The sequence below is a fragment of the Typha latifolia genome, chromosome 1 (genome assembly GCF_019914945.1).
Source record: "Typha latifolia isolate L0001 chromosome 1, TyphaL0001v2, whole genome shotgun sequence".
In the NCBI taxonomy this organism is placed as follows: domain Eukaryota; kingdom Viridiplantae; phylum Streptophyta; class Magnoliopsida; order Poales; family Typhaceae; genus Typha; species Typha latifolia.
In genome coordinates, this window is record NC_133086.1 from 4334260 (window position 1) to 4357800 (window position 23541).

A 23541-nucleotide genomic window follows, 5' to 3' on the forward strand; every position below is an offset into this window, starting at 1 on the left:
TCTGCCCTTTTTTTTCGCTAAACGCCAAAATTGCACTAAAAGAAGAAAAAAAAAACCTAAACGGCAGAAGAGGCGGCGCACTTCAATGGGCAGCACCGTAGGCGCTAACTCCCGCGGGCGGTGGAGCTGGGGCTCGGTGTTGATCGGCGCCGCCTCCGCCACAGCCGCCACAGCTGCCATCTGGGCTCGTCCCCGCGGCCCCACCTTCCACCTCATCTCCATCGCTCTCTCCTCCTTCCACCTCAACCTCCCCCTCCTCGACGTGGAGCTCACCCTCACCGTCCACGTCACTAACCCCAACGTCGTCCCGATCCACTACTCCCCGGCCACCGTCTCCATCTCCTACGCCGGCTCCCACCTCGGCACCGCCCAGCTCCACGCCGGCTCCCAGCCGGCCATGTCGTGCCGGCTCATCCAGCTCCCCGCCCGCCTCAACGGGATCGAGATGGCCCACCACGTCGCCGCCATCCTCGCCGATGCCACCCGCCGCCAGATGGAGCTCGACGCCTCCGTCGACATCGCCGGCGCCGCGCACGTGCTCTGGTGGGCGCACAGGTTCTCAGTCCACGTGGACAGCCACGTCGTCGTCGACCCCGTCTTCCTCGACGTCATCGAGCAGGAGAACCGTGCCGAGACGCACGTCTACCTCGCCTGAGAACGCCGTCCAATTTGTACATTGTTCCCTTAATTAATCTTGGACTTTTGGAATTCCTCGGCATTATCGATGAACGCTTTTTTTCTAACCGAATATTTTATTTTGAAGTGAAGTAAGAAGATTTCGTCGATGTGCGTGATTTATTAGTCTTAATTATGCTAATTAAGCAAGCCAATTTCGCTTCTCGTCTCGCAAATCGCAACGCCTCTGGTATAGTGTGTGATAATAGCAGATTTCCTCTTTATCGCTCTTATCATTCATAAGCTTTTCAATCATATTGCAAACATTGGATCCATGTCGTTGACAGTAGAATCTTAGTCGTAAATCTGGAAGAGGGCCAGAGACTGCTTCAATTAAGAATGCCAACTCTCACTCAATGCAACAGGGCAGATACAATGAGAATCTTGCAATTAATATATGAACAAGGTTATCAGACGAAGTGGTGTGTCCACCTGTGCTTCAGAAATAAGCAAATGGAAGTAGATTGAATTTAAGATAGTTCCACCTATAATAAAGAAAGCACCAGCAAATAGATACACGGAAAACCAAATCATTCATGAGGACAAATCCAACTTTTATTAGGCATTGCTATTCAGGCTCATTATCTGCCAAACTATGTCCTCCTTCTCACAGATACAACAATGAGGAAAAAGAAAATATGATATCGTAGATTTATATCCAGCATATGTGGCAGCACAACATGTCAATAGAGCTTTGATAACCAATATCCTATGCACATGTCATCATTCATGATATAGAAAAGAAAGAACTTAGGTCTTCCTACTGTTGTCGCTTGAACCCCTTGAGGCCATGAACCACACAATAAGTATGAACAATATGAGGGCACCAGCCACCATCAGCTTCAATCTGAGGTTCTCGAGCCACATCTTACGCCGGAGTTGCCTGCCCTGTCTCTGAAAGCTATCAGCCTGAAACAAAATCCAGAGAAAAGATCAACTATGGATGTTCAAATTAACTTTTTATTTCTGTTTTGTCCTTTAAAACTAAGGCAACAGAAGTTCAACTGTAAATGATACTGAAATATCAAAGGCGGATAGTACCTGAAATTGTAAGCTTTCGGTCTTATCCACTAGAAGTTCAATCTTCTCACCCCGATCAAGAACCTAATAAAGACCAAGCTATAAGTGAACATCCAGTGATCCCACAGACTATTTATGCTCAATATACAAAAAATTCACTGCTGATCAGATTTGAGTAATAATAAGAAATTGAATAAGCTAATAACCTTCCAGCCACACCATGGGATGTCATATTCCAAATTCTCTGGTTGATGTAGAATTGGGGTGGCATCCAAGAAGAATTACTATTGGAGTTATGGTGAAATAGATTTTAAATTTCTCATACAACAAGGAATGTTGCTCCCTGGTACTGCTATTTCCTTGCATTCAAGTAGATATTCCCAATGATTAAAAGTTTGCATTAATGTCATTTCTGTCAAAAAATGTTTGATGAATCATAAGGACTTGCACCACGAAAAGGCTTAACTGCTTCACCAATTCATAAAAGTATGGAAAGGAGAGCAATACATAAATAAGAACCTCTATACAAATAAGCAAGTCAAGCCTCTAACATATACATTACAATAGCTCAGTCCGACTTCTTACAGAAGTAGGGTAGTTTTTAGTTTTTCACCTCCTTTTCCATTAAATATCCAATCAACGAACTAACTGAAATCTTATAACGGATATTACACAGTGTCAATTACATTTCATAACAAGAGCTACAGACTGGTTACACAGGATCAAGAGGACATGGTTAAGTATAGGACATGGTTAAGTATAGGACATTTCATAACAAGGCAACGCATGAGACAATACTCTCTCCAAACACATCAGCAAAGAACTCACCATCCTATAGGACATGGTTAAGTATGGAAGAATTGGTGCTTTCCCCCTCTGAGCAACGACTCAAACTCACAAAATTAGCTTAAAGAGTCCAATAGGTATACAAACTTCCAAAAATTTAAGCATTACATTGAGTGCTCCAACCAATTTCCATATGCATTTTAAGGACCTATTACTGGAAGATGATGAAACATAAAAGATTTCTGTCAAATGTAAGGCAGATGACTGATGATGTTTTCATTAGAATATATATGTTTGCTGCAACATTCACAGATTGCTTGTAGAAGACAATAAATTGTCCCCATCACCTAAGTAAATGACCACATTCATTAATATAAACCTTGAATTTTGACCAGTCCCCATTCTGCAATATTTCATCAATCCCTAATATTGCTATAAACTAAAGACCAAAGCTCCATCATGGAGCAACATAGCATGCTGTATTATACTATTTCCAAGAAGAGGAAGCCATCTCCTCTCCAGTGTAAACATTGGTTAAGAAAGAAATTGTCAAAATACTACAGAATGAGGACTGTTTAAACTTCAAGCATCCATCAGAAAATATCATGTCCTCACATCTAGTAGCAAATGATTTTGTTTCGAAGGAAATTTGAGATCCTGGACCATCGAATATTTATAGCTCTTTTTGGGACTTCTAATGAAAAAGGGAAAAAGTAACATTAAGCTCATCAAACATTATGGCTGAAAAAAATTCACCTCTTCATGGCCACTTCACTTATTCATTGTGCTTATCACTAAGAAGGCCTCTAACTGGTTGTTAATGACTTATAGCTTAAGACAATTTTAGTTCTTAAAGAGATCATTTACAGAACAGATAAAGCAGTAATTCCATTTTCCTTAAGTAGTTCACCCTCTTTGACAATATCACGAGTTTGATTACTCAAAGTGCTTCAAGAATTAAGTTGACCACTTACCATAAAGGCTAAAAAGTGCCCCTAAGCTCTAGCCCTCAACTTCATGTGAAAATTTAACATCAAAAAAATCTAATGTTTACCCACCATGACTTGTGCTTGATTTACACATCCAGATGACAAGATAAAAGGTTTATGTTACAGCAGAAAATGAGTCCCCTAATATAAGAATAACTTCTCTTCACAGGTCAAGCAGGCCAAAAGATGACCGTAATTTTCCTGATTTGTCTTCCTGTTTGTGGAAAACAAAGATCAATAGAGCCTTCTTTGATTCCTTCTTATAGAAGCTTAAATGTAATCTATAATTATGTACTTGCAAAGTAACATTAAGAGTGGCAATAGTAATCCTCACAACAAGGAGTAACAATAGTAATCCTCACCTTCTCAATATTATCCATCATTATATCTTTGACCTCAGTAATCTGAGCTTTAAGCTTGGATAGCTTGCCCATTTCTTCAGGATGGTTTGCGCAATACTGCATGTGGTCCTTCAGCCTTGGACTGTTGCAGAAAGCTAAGTACTTAATGCATCTGATATTTCAGAAGGTCAGGCTTTTGAGAACCTCAAATATTTCTTACATACCCGAATTCCCGATCAAGATTATAAGCAATGCTAAACCTATCTTCAAACAGATCATCATCATCCTCATCAGCGAGCGGGTGTGGACCTCCCGCACCAATGCTTGATCCATATCGCTGCATGAAATCATCTTTGACTCGCTCAAGGAACACAAAAGGCATGCTCCTCCCGATTGCTTCATCCGCTACAACGAGAAAAACTACACAAGCAGCAAGAAACCAGATGGAAGGATCAACATGGTTCGAAATAAGAAAAATAGCAAGTAAAAATACAAATTTCTAAGAGAGCTCGTACCAAATCCTTTATCAACAAAGAAGTTAAATGTATGACCATCACATGCATAAGTGAATTTGCTGCTATTTGGAGGAAGCTTCTGCAGGCACTGGATGGCAACGGTATTGAAATTCCCAGAAAACGAGGTGTGCTCCGCCAAAACAACAGAACCATTGGCCACAAAGCTATACACCAATGGTTGTTTACTCATGGCTCACAGGCTCAGTATCAATTTCTTCCAACTAATCTGTAGATTTAAAGAGAAAAAGGTGTAAAGATCTAAACTTTCACAATATAAGATGCATAATTATTGATCTTATCAGGCAAACACTCCTTGAATCGATTGGAATGAGAGGAAAAAACATCAAACAGAAATCGTCTATTCGAATAATCCGGAGTTCTGAATGAATCCAAAATGAAAGATCTTCACGAATAAGAGATAAAGCATGATCCTGTATAAATAGAGTTAAGTTCCACTAAAACAGAACAGAACAAAATTGGAGAAAATTCGCCATCGACGACCTAGATCTCGTCGCAAATGGGGAAATGAGACATAGAAAACGAGAGAATTCCTCGGCTGTGAGGAGGCGTACAAGAAGAAACTGCGAGAATTAAAGATCACATGAATAAAAAATTCCCGTACCAGAATCTATAAGACGGGCGATCCTGCGTGAACCCTAATTTGGTCTGCTTCGCCTCGAAGCTCTCTCTCTCTCTCTCTCGACTCTCGAGTAGGTTAATTAATTTGTTGGCGAGATGCTACGCTTACATAATGTACTTCTAATAAGTTCCTTTAATTAAACTTCCTCATTGTTTCCTTTCCACTAAAATTACAAATATGTCCTATCTTGACTATTAGTTCCAGAAATTAGTTGTTTAGAAATATACTGAAACATTTAAGGCAGAAATAAGCCAGGGAATAAGGTTGACATTTGCAAAGGAAAGAAAAAACTTTTGGCGTTGAGTTTAAAAATTCTTAATCTGGTTTTGGTTTAGGTTTAGGTACTCCTAAATTTATTTAGAAACTAAATATTTTTTTATATTTAATCAAATTTAGTTTCTAATAAATTAAGACTAACTAATCAAATTCGAACTTAAATATATTATAATGATAGAATACGCATAATTTAGACCGGAGATATGCATAAAACTTAATTTTGTTATTATAAAAAAAGTAATAGTATTTTAATATCAAATAAAAAGATATAATCCTTTTATCGAGGGATAAAGAGTTTCCCAAAAATTACTCGACTGTTAGCTCGAAGGGGAAGTAGGAATGGTGGTTAAGAAAGCATTTCTTTTTTCCTTTACGGACTCAGTCTTGTAAGTTAGATAAAATATATAGATTGAATAACTACGTTAATCCTCATAAAATTTATTAATTATTAATTCTAATTTTTGAGGAGAGACCTTTTGTTCTGAATAATAGAATTCAATCACTGAACTACTGTAGGAGTACAATCAATGTGCTATAATGATGTTACAAGTGATGTGAAGTATCCTGATCAAATAAATCGTTGAGATCTGGAGGATTCATATTACTTTATCCGGGCAACAATATTGGACTAAGATTGCAGCCATAGATTCTTACCTTATTTACATGTCCATTTGCATGAATATTAGCAACCCTTTTGCTATTTCTGAACTGGATTCTACGAAACAATTAAGTGAATCTAGTCACTGTGAATATGGCTAACCACAATTAGGCAAAACTACAATTTTCCTCAAGGTGAAAAGAATCTCAGATGCAGCATCAGAACAGAAAATACTACTTAACTACAGACCTCAATAACAAGCCATTTTTCTAAATCATTTGGCAATCCAGTAATTTCAGAGGTACACTGTTCTTATGTCATGAATAGTTATTTCCTCCCAACCTGATCAGAGTGAACTTAGAGATACAAAACACCAAATAACCATTGATTCCACTTAATCAGAATCGTGCCTCCTCTTATCTCTCTCTTTATGATGGCGCTTCCTCTTGTCATCTGAATCTCGAGACCGCTTTTTCTCATGCCTGTCTCGTTTTCTCTCCTTCATGTTCTCATGCTCATCTCGTCTCTTCTTCAAATTCGCATGCTCATCTCGTATCTTCTCCTCATCATGCTGTCTTTTCTTCTTGCTTTCCTTTTCCTCCGTGTATTCTTCCTCACTTGCTGATTCAGTTTGAAGATCTGACTTTACTTCCTGCAATTTGCCTTGGAAAGAACTAGACTCGTCTCTATTGTTAGGCACCCTGCAACCATACAGACAACATATGGCTTATGCTTCAGAAAGGAAAAAGAAAAGGCTAGTGAACTAAGACGCTGTCTGAAGTTTCCCCAACCCACATATCCACCCACACTACATAAGCATTCTCATATGTTTATAAATATCTTGGATCTGTTATGTGATTATCTTACTTGTATAAGCCAAGGCCTTGAACTTGTGCTGCTTCAGCATGGCCTGCTCCCAAGTCCTCAGCCGTAGATCCTCTCTTCACAAGTTCTGCATATTCATGCTTATCTAGTCTATTACCTTGGGGTCGGCTAGCACGTTTAGGAGCTAAGCCAAGAGCCTCACGCATGGCCTGTTCCTCTTCTTCTTTGATCCTTCTTATTTCCTCTTTGGCAGCTTCTGCTTCTGCGTCCGCGGACTTCTTGTCCCTGGTATACCAGAATAGATCCTTCCCTGGCAAAGAAGGTGAAGGGTAAACAATATTCTGGTGTAACATAATTTTGCAGCAACAGGGACATGGTTTTTGAAATGATTAGAATAAAAATGGATAGTTGAACAGGTCACCAAAATCAAATATTAAACTAAGGTTTCAGAATACATGGAAGCACAAACACCCTGCCCACGGTATGGAACAAATATTAAAACAGGAGGAAAAGCTAAAAAATGATGGATTGAAGAACTTTATCAATTTGCAGCTGAAGATGTGACATAAAATTATTTTAAATGACACCTCTACTGTCTCTCTACATATAACATACATGAAGATGTACTATTTAAGGTTTGTAAGCTCTTCCCTGATGGAATACATGGAGTTTGTGATCAGTAGAGAATCTTGCCAGGTTATCTAGAAAATAGAAAGAGAGAATTCATTCTAACAAAATCAAGATGGATCTCAATTACAGAATTCTTTCATATATATGTATAACCTATTGGATGATGAGATGCATCTGACCTTGGGGTTTGCATTTAGTAGAGAGAGTATCTTGACAGCTTGTATGGGAAAAATCACCATCTTGCTGAATGAGCTAAGTATCACTATTTTAGAATGGAGTGAAACACCTTCAGGCTTCAGATGCAAGAAGGATGTTAAGCAAAACATTATGATGCAACTTCCCGCATGCCATATAATAGTTATACAGACCTAGTAAAATAAATCCATCACCTGCACATATATAAACAGCCAACAGATTTTGCTAAAACAGAAAAAGATTAAAAAAAATCCTACCCCAATAACCATTACTAGTTTTATATAAGCAAATACTAGCATAATTTAACAATATAGCTTGATAACTTTCCTATTATGACCACAGCCAGAATGTGCAGACACAACCCAGTTATCTGTGACTTGTGACTTGTGACTTGTGACTTGTGACTTGTGACTTGTGAGATAGCAAAAGCAAATCAATGATATTATGGCTTCTATTCGGATGCTACTGGTGGTGCTAAAGGCAGAAGTTAAGGCCTGAATCTTAAATTTAAGATGAGAAATAAATAAATTGGCATTTGCGGATCATTAAAATTATTTATAGGCAGCACGAACAATAACACAAACAAACTATAACTCAACACGTATTGTGAATAACAGGAGTCTAACAAGTTACAAGTACCAAAAGAGACACAGACGCACACCTGCACCAGGTATGTAAGAATTCTAGTCTTCATAAAAGAATAAGCCAAGGTAGGACATGTAAACACAGATAATACCTTTCTGCCATCTACCAACAGGGGCCTTGATGCTATGACCAAGATAGTTCTCTCGGTGCTTGTCAACCTTTACATCATCCCACTTGAATTCTGTATGAAAAACAAATTGATCCGTTAATTTGGTCCAATGAGCCCTCTACTAATTTACAAGTTATTTCACATGAAAACAAAGGGAAAAAGGATAATAACGATGTAGAAAGCACAGATGCACGACACAGACCTTTCTAATGCAGACACATCTAATGGTGAAAATGACGTGTACAATTCATCATAAGAGTGAGCTGGCTACCTCTCTGTCAAATGATCCTACTAATCATGGGGGCACACTAGTATATCAAATTGTAACCTGAAATTAGATATCTGAAATATCTTATTGAGTTCCTACTTCCTATCCAAGTACAATTCAAGAAGAAAAGGAGACTGAAATAAAACAAGAGGGCCACTGTTGCATCTGAACTTTATCCAAATGAGCAAGGGAAGAAAGGTATGTACCAATCTTTAATAAGGAACTAGGGATTCATAGCAAACCAACATGTTTTGAAGCCAGAAAGAAACAAGTGGATCATTACATATCAGTTGAAGATATACCATAAGTTGTCCAAGATGCATCACCAACAGATTTTCCTACACTTCATGACAACTGATATATCTTTGAAGATAAAGAAGAATTTTATCAGCTCTGTACAATTCTCAATTAAGTACTATCCATTCCCCATACCCAACTAAATGTTTATTGCCATCCAAAAAATTGCATCAAGTACTTATCCTGAACCTTTTCCTATGCGGCCTATTGAGCTAAAAAATTTCAATTTCCACTACCTAAATAGGAGGACAACCAAATTTACACCCGAAATTGAGTGAATATTAAACTAATGGAGCGTTCGGTTCAATAAATTATCCTAAAGTACAGAAGAAAACATGAGATTGAAGAAGAAAAGCAACCACTTTTGGCGCAGAAACCCTAGAAGACGTGGGAAAGGGGGGAAGAGAAAGAGAGCTTACGATCTCGTCCGCCTCGAACGCCTCCTCTCGAAGGGTGATACATCTATCCGCCTTCGCCTTCTTCCTCCTCTTTGTCGATCTGAGATCGATTTGGATTTGGCTTCTGTTCCGCTGTTTATAGAACAAGGGGAAAGGGGCAAAACGGGTCGGTGTGCGGGTCAAAATATAAGATCCGCATTCGACTCGCATAAGCGGGTCGGATCCAACCCTTCCACCCGCATATACTCCGAATATTTCTCCTCTTTATTAAACCGACAAGCTAGCTACCTTCCCTCGCAGAGGAGACCACGGAGCGGAGCTCAGCTATGGCGATGAGATCGGCGCTCGCATCAATTCCTCGACTGTCCCGATCGGCGACAGGGGTCATCCGGACGAGCTCTCGGCTCTTCAGCGACGGCGGCAAGGGTAGGGTTTTGAGCGAGGAGGAGAGAGCCGCGGAGAACATCTACATCCAGGTCCTATCCGATCGCCCCCAAAAACCTCGTTTCTTATCTCTCTCGGACGGTGGACTTCTCCTGATCTTTTAGGGTTTTATTTTGGTGAGTAGAAGATGGAGAGGGAGAAGTTGGAGAAGCTGAAGAAGAAGGCCGAGAAAGAGAAGGCGGAGACAGAGAAGGAGAAGACCGGGAAGGTACTGATAGCAAATTCTTATCAATTGACGCCCTTTTTCCTCGGTTTTCTTGTTTCTCTGGTAGAAGATTTAGAAAAAGTTTAGTTGTATTGGAAAGGAATTGCAACAATTACGTGACATGATTATTTAGGTTGTTTGAAGTTTTTATTGTATCCCATTCTGCATGAAACCTCTGAGATTTATATGGCTTGAAAACGACTCCTGATATGAGGTTTGGAGGAAAGTGCTGATGGATCTAACATACTTGTTTGATTGGAAAGTTGGGTCTGATAAGATTGTGACAAGAGTCAGTGAAGTCAAGTAAAATGCAGAAAAGAAGGTGCCTTAAAAGAAGTAGCATTCTTTTCTTGGCGTAAAAAAAAAATTGAAATTGTAAAAAGGATACTATTAAGGCCATGGATCTTAAGGCATACTGGCCTTTTATAATTATCATTCTTGTGACCTTGTCATGAGATTAGAAATTAACTTTTTTTTGCAGCTTGTGCTGTGGGATCCTAATGTGCCTTATAGTTAGATCAATCGTGAGGTATTATTAGTCAGTGGATCCTAAGCTAACAAGGTTAACACCTATTATAACTGAAATGTTACTCTTTGTTATTTGAGACCATGGGACGAGTTTATTTTTCACTAGGTGCTATTCTTGTTCATTTCAAAAACAATAATATGCACCATCATCGTCTCATAAACTATTACTATTGTTCTGCTTATGTGGTTCACAGTTTCAGAGGTTCTGGAAATCAACTTCTAATTCCTCCTAGTGCATTGTTGATCAATATGAGGTTAAGCAAGCTTTATAGTAGGCTTTATGTATTAGGAAATTCTCATAAGGATTATCTCTATTATTTCTTTTTCTTATCTTCATGCTTCTTGCAGGAAGTAACCAATTATATTGTACTGGACTTAGATTTGAAATATCTTGCAATGAGTTATATCTAGAGAGTTTGGAAATCATTTTTAAACAATAAACCTATACTCTTGTAAAACAGCAACAGTTGGAATCTTAATGTCAACTTCTGTCATGTCATCAATTAATTCAAATTTCTTCATGCTACATGACATCATAGATGTGGATATTCTCCTACAAAAGTATGAACCCAAAAGGTCTGTCTACTATCTTAGAGTAGTTCCTGGTGGGTGGGTGACATTTCATGATGTGTTCCTATTACTTGTTTAGATATCTAGTCAGCTTTCAAAGTTCTTTGTAATCTAGATTAGAACGTGGTACAAAAATATTGATATTTAATTATGAACTTTGCACAACCAATTACAGCTGCATATTAGATGGCTAGATTTAAGTCTTCATGGGTTTTGAAGAAGCTGGTTAAAACTAAGGTAGAAAGTTGATTCTGGCACAGTTGCTACTTTATATGCGTAATTTAGTCAGAAATATGGAGGTGGAGCTTCTATCTTAATATCATTTCTATGGTATTTTACTAATTAAGTAAGTGGCTTTGTAAGGCATGTTTTCCGCACTGTCATTGCTTTTTTGGAGTCAATCATCTGTGTCACTATCAATATCGCTACAACTTACAAGATTTTATTATAATTTACTTAAAACAACTAATAAGAATGTGAAGCTGTTTATATTCACAAACAGATGGTACCTTAAAAAATTTCATTTTGTTTGATGTAAAATGCCTTTCCTTGGAGAGCGGTTGTGATAAAGAGCATCCTCCTAATGAAACCGGGTAACTTGGTGACCTTTGCAAGGAATAGCATTTTCAAGTATTGTTTTAGATGAAATTAATTCTTAGCTACTTATCATCCTTTTCCTACATAAATTTGCTGACTAGTTGACTTTATCTGCATTTCATTGTTGACAGAAACCGGATGAATCTCACTAATGCTAATGCAGCAGTCCTGACATCAGGAGTCCCTTTCCTGTGCAATCTTATGCACTTATGTTGCTGTTTGTGAATTGGCAATAATGAAGAATAAATGTGTATGATCATACGCAAAACCAACTGAGAGTGTAATCTTAATTCTCCCTTTGGGGTTTGACCTTCTGTTAGTTTACCTTGCAAATGTAACGCTGTTTTTGTGATGGCTGAAGTTATCACTCTTCTAGCTGTCCATTTTCAGTTTGTGATTGACAGCGTAATTTTCATGTCTATTGATGAATTGTGGGTGTGGATACCTGGTAAAGCCTATACCACATGACACATTTTTATTTTTGGATTATGAGTGCTACTTAATTTCACCTGTAAATTCCTGCATGGACACTGGCAGGAACTGGTTTCATTACACAAAATTGATTAGCAATTTCATGTCGTGCTCTCCTATGTCAAATTTATCTCATGTTTGATTTCCATAGGAGCAACAGAGATACCAAAGACCTCTTGAGCTCATGAGTTCCTAATTCAAGTATTCTGATCCAGTTCTAGGAGACCTATATGAACAATGCAAGCATGTATTTAGTGCGGCCTGATCCATGCTTTAAATGGAGTTGGCCGTACTGAATTCTAATGTAGTTTTAGCATCTCTCAAGTCCCAACAAATTGTTGGAGGAGTTCCAGGGATACGAAAATGGTAATTATCAACAACTCTAGTTGCTTTAGATAGGATATAATGTGATGTGATAAACCTAAGCGCATAAAGGGGAACGATCATATATATATATTCACATATGTACGTGGAGTTCCGATATTAACCATAACCACAGGAAGCCCCAACTATTTCCGCCTTTTCTTCTCCTAAACCGTCGCCGACGATCCCTCTCTTATTCCTAAAAGAGACTCGTGAGGCCAGAGAGAGAGAGAGAGAGAAGAAGAAGAAGAAGAAGAAGAAGAAGATGGCAACCATCGAAGAAACCATGGACAACTCCGAGATCAACCACGGCGCGCCTGAGAGCTTCCCTGACGATCCCATCTCCTCCGACGTTGCTGCTGCCAAAGAATCCAACGTAGTTAGTTACCAAGTATTTCCATCTTCAACTTTTTGTTACTATTTCTTTACTAAACGTTTTTACCCATGGATATTAACCTGTTGATCTTTTTTCCAATCAAGGAGGCCGAGGCCGGGACCGAGACCGAGACCGAGATCGAGATCGAGGCGGGGGAAGGAGGCGAGGCAAAGACAAAGGCAGAGGCTGAGAAGAGTGTCATCGGCGGCACTATCACGTCGATTCTCATGATCTCAGGCGTGGTTGTCGCCGCCATCGGAGTAGCCTTCTTCGTCACCAAGAAGTTGAAAGAGACATAAGAATTATTAGATATGACTGGAACAATGAGCAGCATAATCTCCATTCTAATTGAAATGTTTTGCCTTCTCTTCTAGATTTTTGCTTTTGTTTTTTTGGGGGTGATCAGATTAATTTGTCAGCTTTTCCTCTTCTTTTTGTGCTGCGTATCAGCCTAACAAGCATGAATGAATTGCAGCTTCTAATAAATGAGCGGGTGTGCGCCTACAAAGCGCAGTCATGAGCAATATGAAGAAATCCATTCAGATGAATTCAAAGAAAGGGCTCATAAAAACCATGTAGTCTTCTGATCACAATCCACCATTTTGCTACTGAGATTTTAAAGAAACGGCAGCACAATTAATTAGCAAAAATTAACGTTTATATCTCTTGATAAGCGTATTGGGAAATATGAGTGAGTTATGCTTGACAGGCATCATTTTCCTCACAGATATGCTGCTTCTCGCGAGAAATGCAAACTGCAACCACCAATCTAACTGACCTCGAGAGGCTTGTGTATGAATAATAAAAATAAAAATAAAAACAAAACCTCCAAAAGTCCAAACAACATCAGTGTCCTTTGAATTAGAAATGGATGCAGGTAACCCAGAAGTAGTCGTGCACAAATTATTTCCAGCACTATGATCGAAGACCAACTACACAACATGAATGAAAAGAGTAGTGATCAACTCAACAGGAAAGACAGTTTCATAGGCAACTTGCAGATGCAATCTGCCAAGTAACAAGGAAAATCAGATGCATGTAGTGTCCACATCTTCATTCTACCCTTAATCCACTACTTCGGTAGATTTCTTGGGTTTGGATAACATATACCAACCCAGGGCACTAACAGCAGCGACTGCACCAGCCACAACAGCATAGTTTCGATTGGTGTCAGTTGAAACACCAGACGATGATCCTGGTGGGCTGCCTGGCTTCGCATCGCTCACTGGGGCTTCAGGTGCAGATGGGGTTTGCTCTCCTGGTTTGGGGCCCTGCAGAAAACACAACTTTGTTGAAACTCTGTAAACAGCAAAGGTATATTCATTTTGCTGGATATAGGAACACTAACTACTATGTCTATCAGAGGAAAGAAAATCTCATTGCAACTTCTGAAATGCATAAGCTCCTTAAAGCCAACTGTCTATGTTCACTTGATAATATGTTCACTTGATAACTATCACATTGAATGTATTTGCCACTTTAGCCAGCTAGGTGAGTGTTATTTGACAACATCTTGTGACTTGTCCCAACTTTCAGAATTCTTCATAAGCCCCTCAAAGCAAACTTTATGCATCTCACTCAAATTCTGGAACAAAACTAACTGCTACTTTCATTTAATGAACTTAATTGGCCGATGTTCCACTGATTTAAGATCATTAGAAAGCAGTGCCTTTAGTTATTCTTCAGAATCAACAAGTGAACTCTAATGTCTTCCTCCAAGTACACTTTACTATTGGCAGGACGCACAAGGATGCACAAGAAGATAGATATTCATAAAATGAAAGAAAAGGCTCACAATTATCTTTCTCTCCAAATTTTGGGTTGTCTTCAGTCTAAGAGACCAAGTTCCTTGAATAGTAAAAACAAAATGATTTAAAAGTATCTTTCAAAGAATGGCAGGAAAAGGTGAAACTTAAAGTTGTTTTCATACCTTCCTTGCAAGCTTCGCCAACTTCTCTTGCTCCATTTTCTGCAGCAACAACAAATCTTGTTTTAGTGCCAATGTGAAAGCAACATCAAGTAAAATTTTGCAACTAATTATTTTATGGTTAAGCAAAATTACATTCTTTAACATAGAAAACATAATTCCACCCCCAAGCAGCACTCATGAATTACCATTTGCATTCTTTTCCTGCTCTGCATCTTATTACCATTTGCAGCCCTTTTGAATTTTCACCCTATGTTGTTAGTTATATGTTTCTTATTTATTTTTATACAACATAGATCGATACACAAATATTTCTTATAGAACAAAGAAGTGCACTCGCTGGAAACAGAATTAAAATAGCAAATCAACGAAGAATAGACTCTTCAGCTTAATGAACAAAACATTAATGTGACAAATGGGACTTGGAGAAAAGTACAATTTTTTGGTGGGCCAGGACTTTGCAAGTATAGACAAGGAACTTCATTTTATTACATATAAAAGTCCATTACTGGTATCCTATTGTCCTCAATTTATAGCAAAGAAGCACTGGTGGAGGCAAGTTTTACAACTAGAAATTAAACACCAAAATACCTTAGAATATGGAAAGCAAGAAACCTGGATGAACATCATGAGAAAGAAACTATATTTTCATAAATGGCCAACATCAATACCTTAGAAATCAATTCCACAGTAATTGATCATTTTCATCCTACCCTCCCTTTAGACGATAACCATATTTTTTGCTTACATGACCTTACAACTTGAAGCAACACGAAGGAGTTCTTAAAAAGATGCAATAAATTTCCATTATTAAAAGAAGATCATCAAACACATCCTGATGATCACGCATCAACCATAGTATGCTGACTGTTCGGCATCAACCAAGTAACTATTTCCTTTCCTCACTTACCAGAAACACTTACACTCTTTATTTCTCTCCTGTATCCCAAATTCGTTATTCTACTCAAACTAGTAAACCCAAAATGACAAGTAAGTTTATTCACAACCCTCTTTCTCCAATTTCCCTCATTTTCCCTTTTTCTATCATTTTATTCCTTTCCTATAATAATATATCAAATTATTCTTACAATCGATCTCAATGTTCTACTTCGAAAGAGGCTACTCTTTTCCTATTCCTTTTTCTACAGCTCAAGATTTTAGCGTCCATTTTCCTTACGACGAATCCTAGCAAAGCAAGCAACAGAGATAGAAAAGTCGAAAGCATAAGAAATCAAAAGCAAGAAGCAGATCAAAGAAGTGATCAAATCGGATTGCGAGGAGTATACTACCTTGATGTAGACATTCTCCGCCGCCTTCTCCTCCTCGCTAAGGACCTTGCCGCCGGTGGAGAGCCTTCTCGCCACGTACCTCGCCGCAATCCTCGCCGCCATTTCCTAACCCAGAAGACGACCTACCTCTCTCTCTCGCCCCTCGACTTCGCTCTCAATCGCTAGTAGAGAAATTTTCCCCAAATTGTGCGGTTGCGATGCCAGCTTTCTTTATAGGTGGAGCAAAGGAATAGAACGGGGGGCTTCGTAGAGCGATCTAAGTCTAACCGTTCGATAGTGATCCGACGAACAGTATTGAAGATTATTCTCATCTTACTCATGGCGCACGTTAGGACATGGTGCATTCATATACACGGAATTTGAACAAAAATGATAGCCTGAAATAATAATAATATAATAATATTGGAATAGTACGGTAGATGGGTCTCGATACTTAACATACACCCTCAGCGCACGTTAGTCGAAGGCAAGCAAAGCCCTACCTCTGTAATCGCTTTATATTTCTTTCGACGCGGCGGCTCTTCTCATCTCCTCGAAAACCCTAGAGAACAGATGGTAATGGAATAATCTACTCTCCATCTCTCTAATGGTTTTTCGTTGGTTAACTGATCAAATTGCTTGGTTTCTTTCCTGCAGGCCCCGAAGAAGGAGAAAGCCCCGCCACCGTCTTCGAAGCCCGCCAAATCTGGCGGCGGGAAGCAGAAGAAGAAGGTAAACTGATGTTTTTCTTTTAGGGTTGGGGTTATGGATTGGTTTTTGGAGTGCATTGTGGTGGTTAGTATGGATGTTGATCTAGGGTTTTTTAAATGTAGAAATGGAGCAAGGGGAAGCAAAAGGAGAAGGTGAACAACGCGGTGCTCTTTGATCAGGCTACCTACGATAAGATGCTCATTGAGGTCCCCAAGTACAAGCAGATCACTCCCTCGGTGCTGTCCGAGAGATTGAGGGTACGAGCTCCCGACTTCTGATCCGCTTTATTATGTATAGTTTCAAAGAGAGATTCTTTGAGGAATTATTCAGTCAATTTCTTTTTTAATATAAATTAGTTTTTGTTGCTGGAATTGTAGATTAGGACGAGGCTTAGGGAAAGAAGACATTTTAGATGGATGGTCTGCAAGGTTATAGTCTGTTAGGTTTTATGCACTACTCATGGTGCTTGTGTCAGATAGAAGATTATACTCATCATAATTGAAGCTAGTGATTAACCTTGATGTGTAGCTACCCCAAGTTGACAATTAACACCTTGCGCAGTGTTTATATGGCCTAAGATGGCAAATAGCTATTTGTTATTCTTTGCTACGATGATGCTTGATAGGCTGTAGGATCCTCATGCTTTGGAAGATGCGCGCAATATTCGGATTTACTATGGCATATATTCTTCATTGTTGGTCATTGTGATTTCTAAATATAATTATGCTGGCAGCAAAGTAATATTTGGTGTAGGAAGCATCATGAGTGGGTTCTTATTATGTCTTCCCATCATTGTGAGTATACTGATGGATTTACTTATGCATCAAATTTGCAGAATTGTATTAATCTGTTAATTTCTACTAGCGTGAATTTATTAAGAAGATATCATAATTGCAAAATCTTGATTGTTTTTATGATTGCATCCCCATACTTTTGCATGTCATTGATTGTTTGTACTGAGTACATCCCCCACACTTTTGCATGTATTTTTAGATGGTTGCTCTATGTTCCTTATCTTTATTTGTTGCTTGCTCTTTTCCTTTAGACATCAGTTGTACTTTGAGAGCTTAAGCCAAGAACAGTGCTCTTCTTTGCCACTGCATCTTGTGCCAGAAACCTGTACGAGTTGCATCTCTGATATTCTTACAGGATCTCATTTGAATTCTTCTATTTCTTCAGATTATCTTTTTGTGCTTCTTACCTTTATTCTTTTAAGGCAAGCTTGTTCAACTCTCATGATGTCAGCCTCCCTGCGAAAGGGACCTCTGGATCCTCACAGTATTAGCTGTCTTGTGTACAATCTTGTAGTAGCCACAAAAATGCATAGCTTTATTCTGGTCCTCCTATGTTGGCAAAATCAAGTACATTTAGTATTTTGTAGTTTGATATTAGAACCTGAATTGCATTTAGTGAATGGTGGGGGATTTGTGAATTTTATCATTGTGCATGCATAGGTAATGCATTTTATCTATGTTTATACTGATTTGTTCATACTTGATTGTGACCAGATTAATGGGTCACTGGCTCGAAGGGCAATCAAGGACTTGATGGCTAGGGGTGTAATCAGAGCGATATGTGCTCACTCCAGCCAGCAGATCTACACTAGGGCCACCAATACCTAGGGAATTTACTTAAAAGATCTGAGTTCTAGGACAGTTGTTCCTTGTTCTTTTTCCTTGGTGGTTCGTTGCTTACTTCTATATTCCAGAAAACACAAAAGGGCTATTATTGTACTTTGAATTGCTTCTTTGTGGCCGTTGTTTCAGTGTAGTTGATAAATGATTCTCAGCGTGGAAGTTTAGCTGCTTTTATCTGTTTCAAAGTTCAATCTTGCGTTGTGAATTGCTTTTATCTGATGAATAGCGGATATCTATTTGCTTATATATGGCTGTATCTTGCATCAATTAAGCACCCTACATTTGAATCTTGCCTCAGTGTCATGATTCACATATCTGATCTCAAAATCCACAAGTATTCTAGTAACTTCCATACCATCATATTAGGATAACTCAAATTCGGAAGTGTCGTAGGTGTAAAAGAAGCTGCATTCAAGGAGGCCATGCTTAAGTATGATCAAATGCAAACTCAGGTTTCATTTTATCATAAAAAATTGGTGTTATTTCTACATACAAATTCTAAATTATTGAAGGTATGGGCCAACGCATTGAGATGAATTGCGGATTAAGTTGCTTGAGTGACCCCTTACTGCTGAGGCAGTGTCGAGAAAGGGGCAAAAGCACGTTAAATTGTATATGTTGCTCTCAGATAGTCTATAATCACGGCGCTTTCAAACGTTTTCACACCAGTGTTAGGATCTTCCAAGTAAGGAACCTGCTAATAAATTACAGATGGTCATTACGATGAAAAAAGAAGAAGAAATTAAAGCAGAGCTTGCAAATCACAATAGAACAAAGCTGAAAACCTGAAAATGTCCAGCTTTCTCATATAAAATCTGCCTTTTGGGGCTGCCTCGTGCCGTGCTGCAATGTCAATTATCAGTAGGAGACATTATAACTAACAAGTGACGAAATGACAAACTAGGTTACTACAGTTGCTTATAAAAGATATGGCTTCCGTTTCCTGCTCTAGCTAGCATTTCACAAAGCAAGTACCAAAACCTGCCTACACAACCTTTACATTTTGTATATAGATCTTTACTACTGATAACTACATGATCGACGAAAGAAAAACAAGAGAACTTTAGTTTCTTTAAGCAAAATTTTGCTTTGTTAACTCTCATGGATATTGAAGTACTTTTCAAACTTATGAGGTTTGGTTCATTCAAATCCATACAACTAGCTCAACTATTTATGAAGGTAGAAAAATTTACTTTGAGAATCAGAAAAAGAATCAGAAAAAGCACCTGCGTAGAATGTGGGGTAGTTCCAATTCGACTAACACTTCACGTACAACTTTACAGAAAGGAGAACCCTAACAAATTAAAACATGTACCGGTTAAATTTCAAGTTTATATCAAAAAAATGTAGAATAGAAATGAGAAATATATATATTCAATAAGTTTTAAGAAACATGGTTGACCTCATATGCCCAGAATTCAAGCGGTAGAGATGGGAGTTTTGAAGCAGTGTAAGAAGAACCCTACATAGAAAACATGTCAAACAAAGAGGCTGCTAATGAGGGAGTTTGATAAAACTATATGATGTTAGCAAGCCCATTTCATGTGAAAGGATAATTCTAGTAGCTCCTTCACCATATGACCGGGTTGCACCAAGACATGTTTAGAGGATACAAACAGAAAGTTCTCATAAGAGTAAAAGGAATTGAGAGTCCAAAATTTTACCTTCCCCATACGACCAATCATAGCAAACCCTGCTGTTAGAGTCTACAAAAGGAATAAGACAGTCAATTGCAACCAATAAAGATAACTGTCTGCAATAGGGAGTAATATGGAAATGTTACAGTTCAACTATCGAAATAAATTACGTTGCAGAGCTTACAGTAAGAAGACCAAGTGATAGCATTAGAGGAGTTGTTCCATCTCCTGCAAAGAAAGATCAGCAAGTAAGGCTCACTTTCTAACTTAATAACAACTGCTTGCTAAGTTTTCTTCAGAAATAATGCAAAAAGTAGTCTTTGCTTGTTGCTTTCCTAAAGTTCATATAGATTAAACAAAGATTTTCCTGGGAAAAACCTAAACCAAGCCATGCTCAAGAGAAATAACTAATAACTAGGGAAGAATACATTATATATTCATATGACAAGATGTCAATAGCAATAGAGCACCGTAATGTGTTGTTCTTGTAATTAGGCAACTAAAATGTTAAATACACTTCAGAAAGGTATAAGAAGATGCACCATATTTGTTCACGAGATATCTTATGATGTCATCCGACTCATACATAGACACGCCTGTGTTTGGGTCAACCTGCAATGGAAATATGATATTTTAAAACCATTATGGAAATGAACAGCAAAACCCAGCTATCTGTGACTTTCATAGAGCTTAATTAAGGATAATTATTTTTATTTCTTCATTTTGGTGTGTAAGACAATAAAACATCAAAAGATAAAATGCAAACGCCTTTTGCAATTTTTATTTGGCATAAGGTACAGAACAGGTGGAATATTATAGTGTTCCAGAAAATCATGATAAATTTCAGGAAAATAAAAGTTCATCACATTGGAAGTCAGCTTATGGAAAACACATGCGTTCGAAAAAGAATTGCAGCCATCTCACATTATCGCAGCTCAACATGTATAGGAATGTAATTTTTATGATACTAATAAAACTGAGAAAGCTTGAGTCAACAGTTGCCTTCAAAAAGAAAGAAAACCAGAGGACACAAAATGATGTCAAGAAAACAGCAAATTATGAACCTTCATATCACAAATTACTCCATATTTCACCGGTAGATAAGGAGGACAGCCTTTGCTATGCTTGATCTTAGCAACACTAGAAAACTTAAGTAATGCTTACTGACCATGTAAGGAAATTGTTGTTTTCCACCCATCTGTAGGACTTTAGGACGGAAGTTCGGACCATTTCTTGGGCAAGGATAGAACAGAACATCTACATCCAATATGCTTACAATCTCCCTCACCTGTATGTTTTATGACATAACAATCAATATAAAAGAAATATATTTTATTACAATTGTAAGAGCACAAGAAAATCTAAATGTTTAAATATTCCTTCCCAGAAAGTTGGTTTGAGGGAAAAGTCACATAATATAGTATGCGTAGAATAGTGACTCAGCAGTCATAACAGAATGACACCCTAATTTCATAAATTGTCAAAGCCTAGAAAACTGAAAACCTAAACCACATCAGAAAGAAATAGGATATCAAAAAGGACTTTTCTCATAAGGAGCTTATCTTTTCCAAGATTCAAGAAGTAGCATTACCTTTCGACAAAACGGACAGCTGAAGTTTATTCATCACCAATCAAAAGTTCATGTACAAAGCAAAATAAGCATAGGTCAGTAAGTATATCTGTCAATGGTGCTTAAAACATAATGCATTATAAGAAAATCAAACTACATCCTACACAACAAAATGACAAATAAATCAAGAGTTGATACCAGACATGTATACAAAAGTACCTTTCAAATTCATAAATCTCAATTGGTTTCTCTGGACGGGGGCCTAACTTTGATGTCTCTTTCAGCTTCATACCTATTGTTTTAAGGTAAAGTTTAATTTTTCAGGTCTTCAAGATTAAGAAACTAGCTAATAGAAGGGATAAATAAGTCTGGCTTCATTTCACTATTGAAGTTTAATATTCTATAAGAGAAGTAGACAGGTCAGCATAATTCTAAAACCTTTCTGTTCAGCTATCATATTTTTGTACAATGTATCGACTGATGGAAGTTACTAAGTCTGCATTCCTTGATCCCTCAAATACTCAAGATTGGACTAAATATTGAATCTTTGCCAGGATTGGACATTTACCAAAAACAGTGAAGAGGAATTTAATACATCACCTGCAATAGAAAGGGCATATTCACTTGATGGGATCGAGTCTTCGGATACAAAGGATGCAGAATATCTGCCAGAAACACACACACATATATATAAATATGAAAAGATAATCAGAACTCTAGTACGTACTGCTCTGCTTGCAACTAACTCTTCAAATGCATAACATAAACAGGCCTTACAAGTGCAAGCATTAGCAAAGCACAGCCTTTTAAGTTAGAATTTACTAAATCTATCATCTCTGGTAACAAATTATAGCACAAAATGAGCCTTGAAGAAGTATAGAGCTAGTTCCCTGAATCTATTAGCTAGCATGATTAACTTTCATGAGAATTTTCCGTACCACTCTATGTCTGACACATTTTAATTTTTGGACAAAAAATCCTACCACTTTGATCAAATCCACACTCAATAGTACTTATAAGAATAAAAGTACAGATATCCCAAACCAGCCAAGTCGAAAGTGACTCATAAGTTTGGCTAATATTTAGCTGAATTTATGAGCTTCCAGCCAACTAGCTCGCGGCCTCGCGCACACTAAAATTTTCACAAACCTTAGTTTCATTTCGTTCAATATATAAACTGATGTGACCACAACGGAAGCTAGTTCGGCGCTATAATTTTGGCCACGAACACACGGAGAAATATCCGAATTACCTTAAAAGATTCATCTAAACTAAAGAATGGATTGTCATTTTGAGTTTTTAACATCACAGCTAGCAAACACTCAATCAATCGAAGCCTAGTAAGATACAAAACATAGAGAGGAAGATCCCAAACCCTAGAGTGAAAACTCCGGATCCGAGCCGGAAGGGCAAGGCAAGCGAAGCTCCGAGGATGTCGAGAAACTTATCCGGCCGCACGGCGAACCTCTTCGGCTCGGGAGCTTTAAATCCAGGCGGAGGAGAGATCGTCAGGGTTGGCTTCGAGCTCTCTCCTCCTACCTCGACTGTCTCTTGGAGCTCGGCGGACACCCTAATCCGGCGACTGGATCTGATGGAGCAGGAGTGGAGTGGGCGGGAGGGGAGAGGCGGACGGGGCACTAGAACTCCGGCCATCGTCGTCCTCTCGCTATCTGATGAGAGATAGAGAAAGGAGCGTGCGTGTGAGGTGGGAGGAAATTAGCGACTTTTTACATGGCGCGAAATATATGATCGGAGAGGAGACGTGGTGCCTTTTTTTTCTTTGGTATTTAATAATTTAATCTAGGTTTAATTTATCATTATATTTTAAATTTAAGCACCTAATTCCACTAATATTTTTTGTATAAATAAATTATTGATTAAAACTTTTCCTATCGATGTAAATCAAATTATACTTTTAAATAAGAAAGTAATTTTTTCGCATCCCGTTAATAATTGACTAATTAATTACAACTCGGTGTATATTAGTGATTAAGTTCAAATAAGTAAATAAAATTATAATCGAGTCAAAT

At 38.2% G+C, this 23541-nt stretch overlaps 8 protein-coding genes across 9 annotated transcripts; 4 read left to right on the forward strand and 4 right to left on the reverse strand.

The window, feature by feature from the left end:
* Nucleotides 1-29: 29 nt before the first annotated feature.
* Nucleotides 30-785, forward strand: LOC140789121 (uncharacterized). The gene has a single exon (XM_073138732.1). It carries the CDS (start codon nt 86-88, stop codon nt 653-655), a length of 570 nt encoding a protein of 189 aa, XP_072994833.1. The 5' UTR covers nt 30-85; the 3' UTR covers nt 656-785.
* A 423-nt stretch (nt 786-1208) lies between these two features.
* LOC140789100 (vesicle-associated membrane protein 727-like) lies at nt 1209-5079 on the reverse strand. The gene is made up of 6 exons (XM_073138711.1): nt 4949-5079; nt 4327-4552; nt 4036-4231; nt 3833-3953; nt 1717-1779; nt 1209-1584 (listed from the first exon to the last, which is right to left on the reverse strand). The coding sequence occupies exons 2-6, from the start codon at nt 4514-4516 to the stop codon at nt 1426-1428; spliced, it is 729 nt and encodes a 242-aa protein (XP_072994812.1). The 5' UTR covers nt 4517-4552; nt 4949-5079; the 3' UTR covers nt 1209-1425.
* Nucleotides 5080-6090: 1011 nt separating this feature from the next.
* LOC140786365 (uncharacterized) lies at nt 6091-9367 on the reverse strand. Its single transcript, XM_073134740.1, has 4 exons — nt 9229-9367; nt 8227-8316; nt 6708-6975; nt 6091-6541 (listed from the first exon to the last, which is right to left on the reverse strand). The coding sequence occupies exons 1-4, from the start codon at nt 9269-9271 to the stop codon at nt 6235-6237; spliced, it is 708 nt and encodes a 235-aa protein (XP_072990841.1). The 5' UTR covers nt 9272-9367; the 3' UTR covers nt 6091-6234.
* A 93-nt stretch (nt 9368-9460) lies between these two features.
* Nucleotides 9461-12033, forward strand: LOC140786379 (uncharacterized). Its single transcript, XM_073134767.1, has 3 exons — nt 9461-9683; nt 9776-9859; nt 11683-12033. The coding sequence occupies exons 1-3, from the start codon at nt 9534-9536 to the stop codon at nt 11701-11703; spliced, it is 255 nt and encodes an 84-aa protein (XP_072990868.1). The 5' UTR covers nt 9461-9533; the 3' UTR covers nt 11704-12033.
* Nucleotides 12034-12481: 448 nt separating this feature from the next.
* Nucleotides 12482-13319, forward strand: LOC140786369 (uncharacterized). 2 transcript variants are annotated; one of them, XM_073134755.1, is made up of 2 exons: nt 12482-12761; nt 12866-13134. In XM_073134755.1, the coding sequence occupies exons 1-2, from the start codon at nt 12651-12653 to the stop codon at nt 13058-13060; spliced, it is 306 nt and encodes a 101-aa protein (XP_072990856.1). In that variant the 5' UTR covers nt 12482-12650; the 3' UTR covers nt 13061-13134. The 2 variants fall into 2 exon arrangements, with proteins under 2 accessions (XP_072990856.1, XP_072990850.1); XM_073134749.1 differs by having other exon boundaries at nt 12502-12776; nt 12866-13319.
* A 275-nt stretch (nt 13320-13594) lies between these two features.
* Nucleotides 13595-16208, reverse strand: LOC140780379 (uncharacterized protein At2g27730, mitochondrial). Its single transcript, XM_073125889.1, has 3 exons — nt 15978-16208; nt 14692-14730; nt 13595-14032 (listed from the first exon to the last, which is right to left on the reverse strand). Exons 1-3 carry the CDS (start codon nt 16077-16079, stop codon nt 13826-13828), a joined length of 348 nt encoding a protein of 115 aa, XP_072981990.1. The 5' UTR covers nt 16080-16208; the 3' UTR covers nt 13595-13825.
* A 203-nt stretch (nt 16209-16411) lies between these two features.
* LOC140780380 (small ribosomal subunit protein eS25w-like) lies at nt 16412-18495 on the forward strand. The gene is made up of 4 exons (XM_073125890.1): nt 16412-16532; nt 16614-16688; nt 16790-16924; nt 18176-18495. Exons 1-4 carry the CDS (start codon nt 16530-16532, stop codon nt 18287-18289), a joined length of 327 nt encoding a protein of 108 aa, XP_072981991.1. The 5' UTR covers nt 16412-16529; the 3' UTR covers nt 18290-18495.
* A 242-nt stretch (nt 18496-18737) lies between these two features.
* Nucleotides 18738-23273, reverse strand: LOC140780381 (uncharacterized). Its single transcript, XM_073125891.1, has 12 exons — nt 22887-23273; nt 22112-22176; nt 21731-21803; nt 21533-21551; nt 21110-21229; nt 20484-20553; nt 20126-20169; nt 19969-20010; nt 19707-19766; nt 19531-19598; nt 19090-19147; nt 18738-18998 (listed from the first exon to the last, which is right to left on the reverse strand). The coding sequence occupies exons 1-12, from the start codon at nt 23162-23164 to the stop codon at nt 18909-18911; spliced, it is 987 nt and encodes a 328-aa protein (XP_072981992.1). The 5' UTR covers nt 23165-23273; the 3' UTR covers nt 18738-18908.
* Between the last annotated feature and the right edge of the window lie 268 nt (nt 23274-23541).

Bases quoted from the DNA above. Each gene is read 5' to 3' on its own strand.
- LOC140789121 (XM_073138732.1), top strand. From the start codon at position 86: ATGGGCAGCACCGTAGGCGCTAACTCCCGCGGGCGGTGGAGCTGGGGC.
- LOC140789100 (XM_073138711.1), bottom strand. From the start codon at position 4,516: ATGAGTAAACAACCATTGGTGTATAGCTTTGTGGCCAATGGTTCTGTT. The intron at 3,954-4,035 runs GTATGTAAGAAA...TTTCTGCAACAG, and splicing joins AATCTTGATCGGGAATTCGG to TCCAAGGCTGAAGGACCACA. The intron at 1,585-1,716 runs GTACTATCCGCC...ATTTTGTTTCAG, and splicing joins CCGAAAGCTTACAATTTCAG to GCTGATAGCTTTCAGAGACA.
- LOC140786365 (XM_073134740.1), bottom strand. From the start codon at position 9,271: ATGTATCACCCTTCGAGAGGAGGCGTTCGAGGCGGACGAGATC. The intron at 8,317-9,228 runs GTAAGCTCTCTT...TTTTTCATACAG, and splicing joins CGTTCGAGGCGGACGAGATC to AATTCAAGTGGGATGATGTA. The intron at 6,542-6,707 runs GTAAGATAATCA...GTATGGTTGCAG, and splicing joins CAAGGCCTTGGCTTATACAA to GGTGCCTAACAATAGAGACG.
- LOC140786379 (XM_073134767.1), top strand. From the start codon at position 9,534: ATGGCGATGAGATCGGCGCTCGCATCAATTCCTCGACTGTCCCGATCG. The intron at 9,684-9,775 runs GTCCTATCCGAT...TTTGGTGAGTAG, and splicing joins CGGAGAACATCTACATCCAG to AAGATGGAGAGGGAGAAGTT. The intron at 9,860-11,682 runs GTACTGATAGCA...CATTGTTGACAG, and splicing joins AGAAGGAGAAGACCGGGAAG to AAACCGGATGAATCTCACTA.
- LOC140786369 (XM_073134749.1), top strand. From the start codon at position 12,651: ATGGCAACCATCGAAGAAACCATGGACAACTCCGAGATCAACCACGGC. The intron at 12,777-12,865 runs GTATTTCCATCT...TTTCCAATCAAG, and splicing joins CCAACGTAGTTAGTTACCAA to GAGGCCGAGGCCGGGACCGA.
- LOC140780379 (XM_073125889.1), bottom strand. From the start codon at position 16,079: ATGGCGGCGAGGATTGCGGCGAGGTACGTGGCGAGAAGGCTCTCCACC. The intron at 14,731-15,977 runs GTAGTATACTCC...TTGTTGCTGCAG, and splicing joins CGGAGAATGTCTACATCAAG to AAAATGGAGCAAGAGAAGTT. The intron at 14,033-14,691 runs GTATGAAAACAA...TGTTTTCTGCAG, and splicing joins TGGCGAAGCTTGCAAGGAAG to GGCCCCAAACCAGGAGAGCA.
- LOC140780380 (XM_073125890.1), top strand. The intron at 16,689-16,789 runs GTAAACTGATGT...TTTTAAATGTAG, and splicing joins GCGGGAAGCAGAAGAAGAAG to AAATGGAGCAAGGGGAAGCA. The intron at 16,925-18,175 runs GTACGAGCTCCC...GATTGTGACCAG, and splicing joins TGCTGTCCGAGAGATTGAGG to ATTAATGGGTCACTGGCTCG.
- LOC140780381 (XM_073125891.1), bottom strand. From the start codon at position 23,164: ATGGCCGGAGTTCTAGTGCCCCGTCCGCCTCTCCCCTCCCGCCCACTC. The intron at 19,767-19,968 runs GTAAAATTTTGG...TTTTCTATGTAG, and splicing joins TGATTGGTCGTATGGGGAAG to GGTTCTTCTTACACTGCTTC. The intron at 19,148-19,530 runs GTGCTTTTTCTG...TTGACATTGCAG, and splicing joins CTACCCCACATTCTACGCAG to CACGGCACGAGGCAGCCCCA.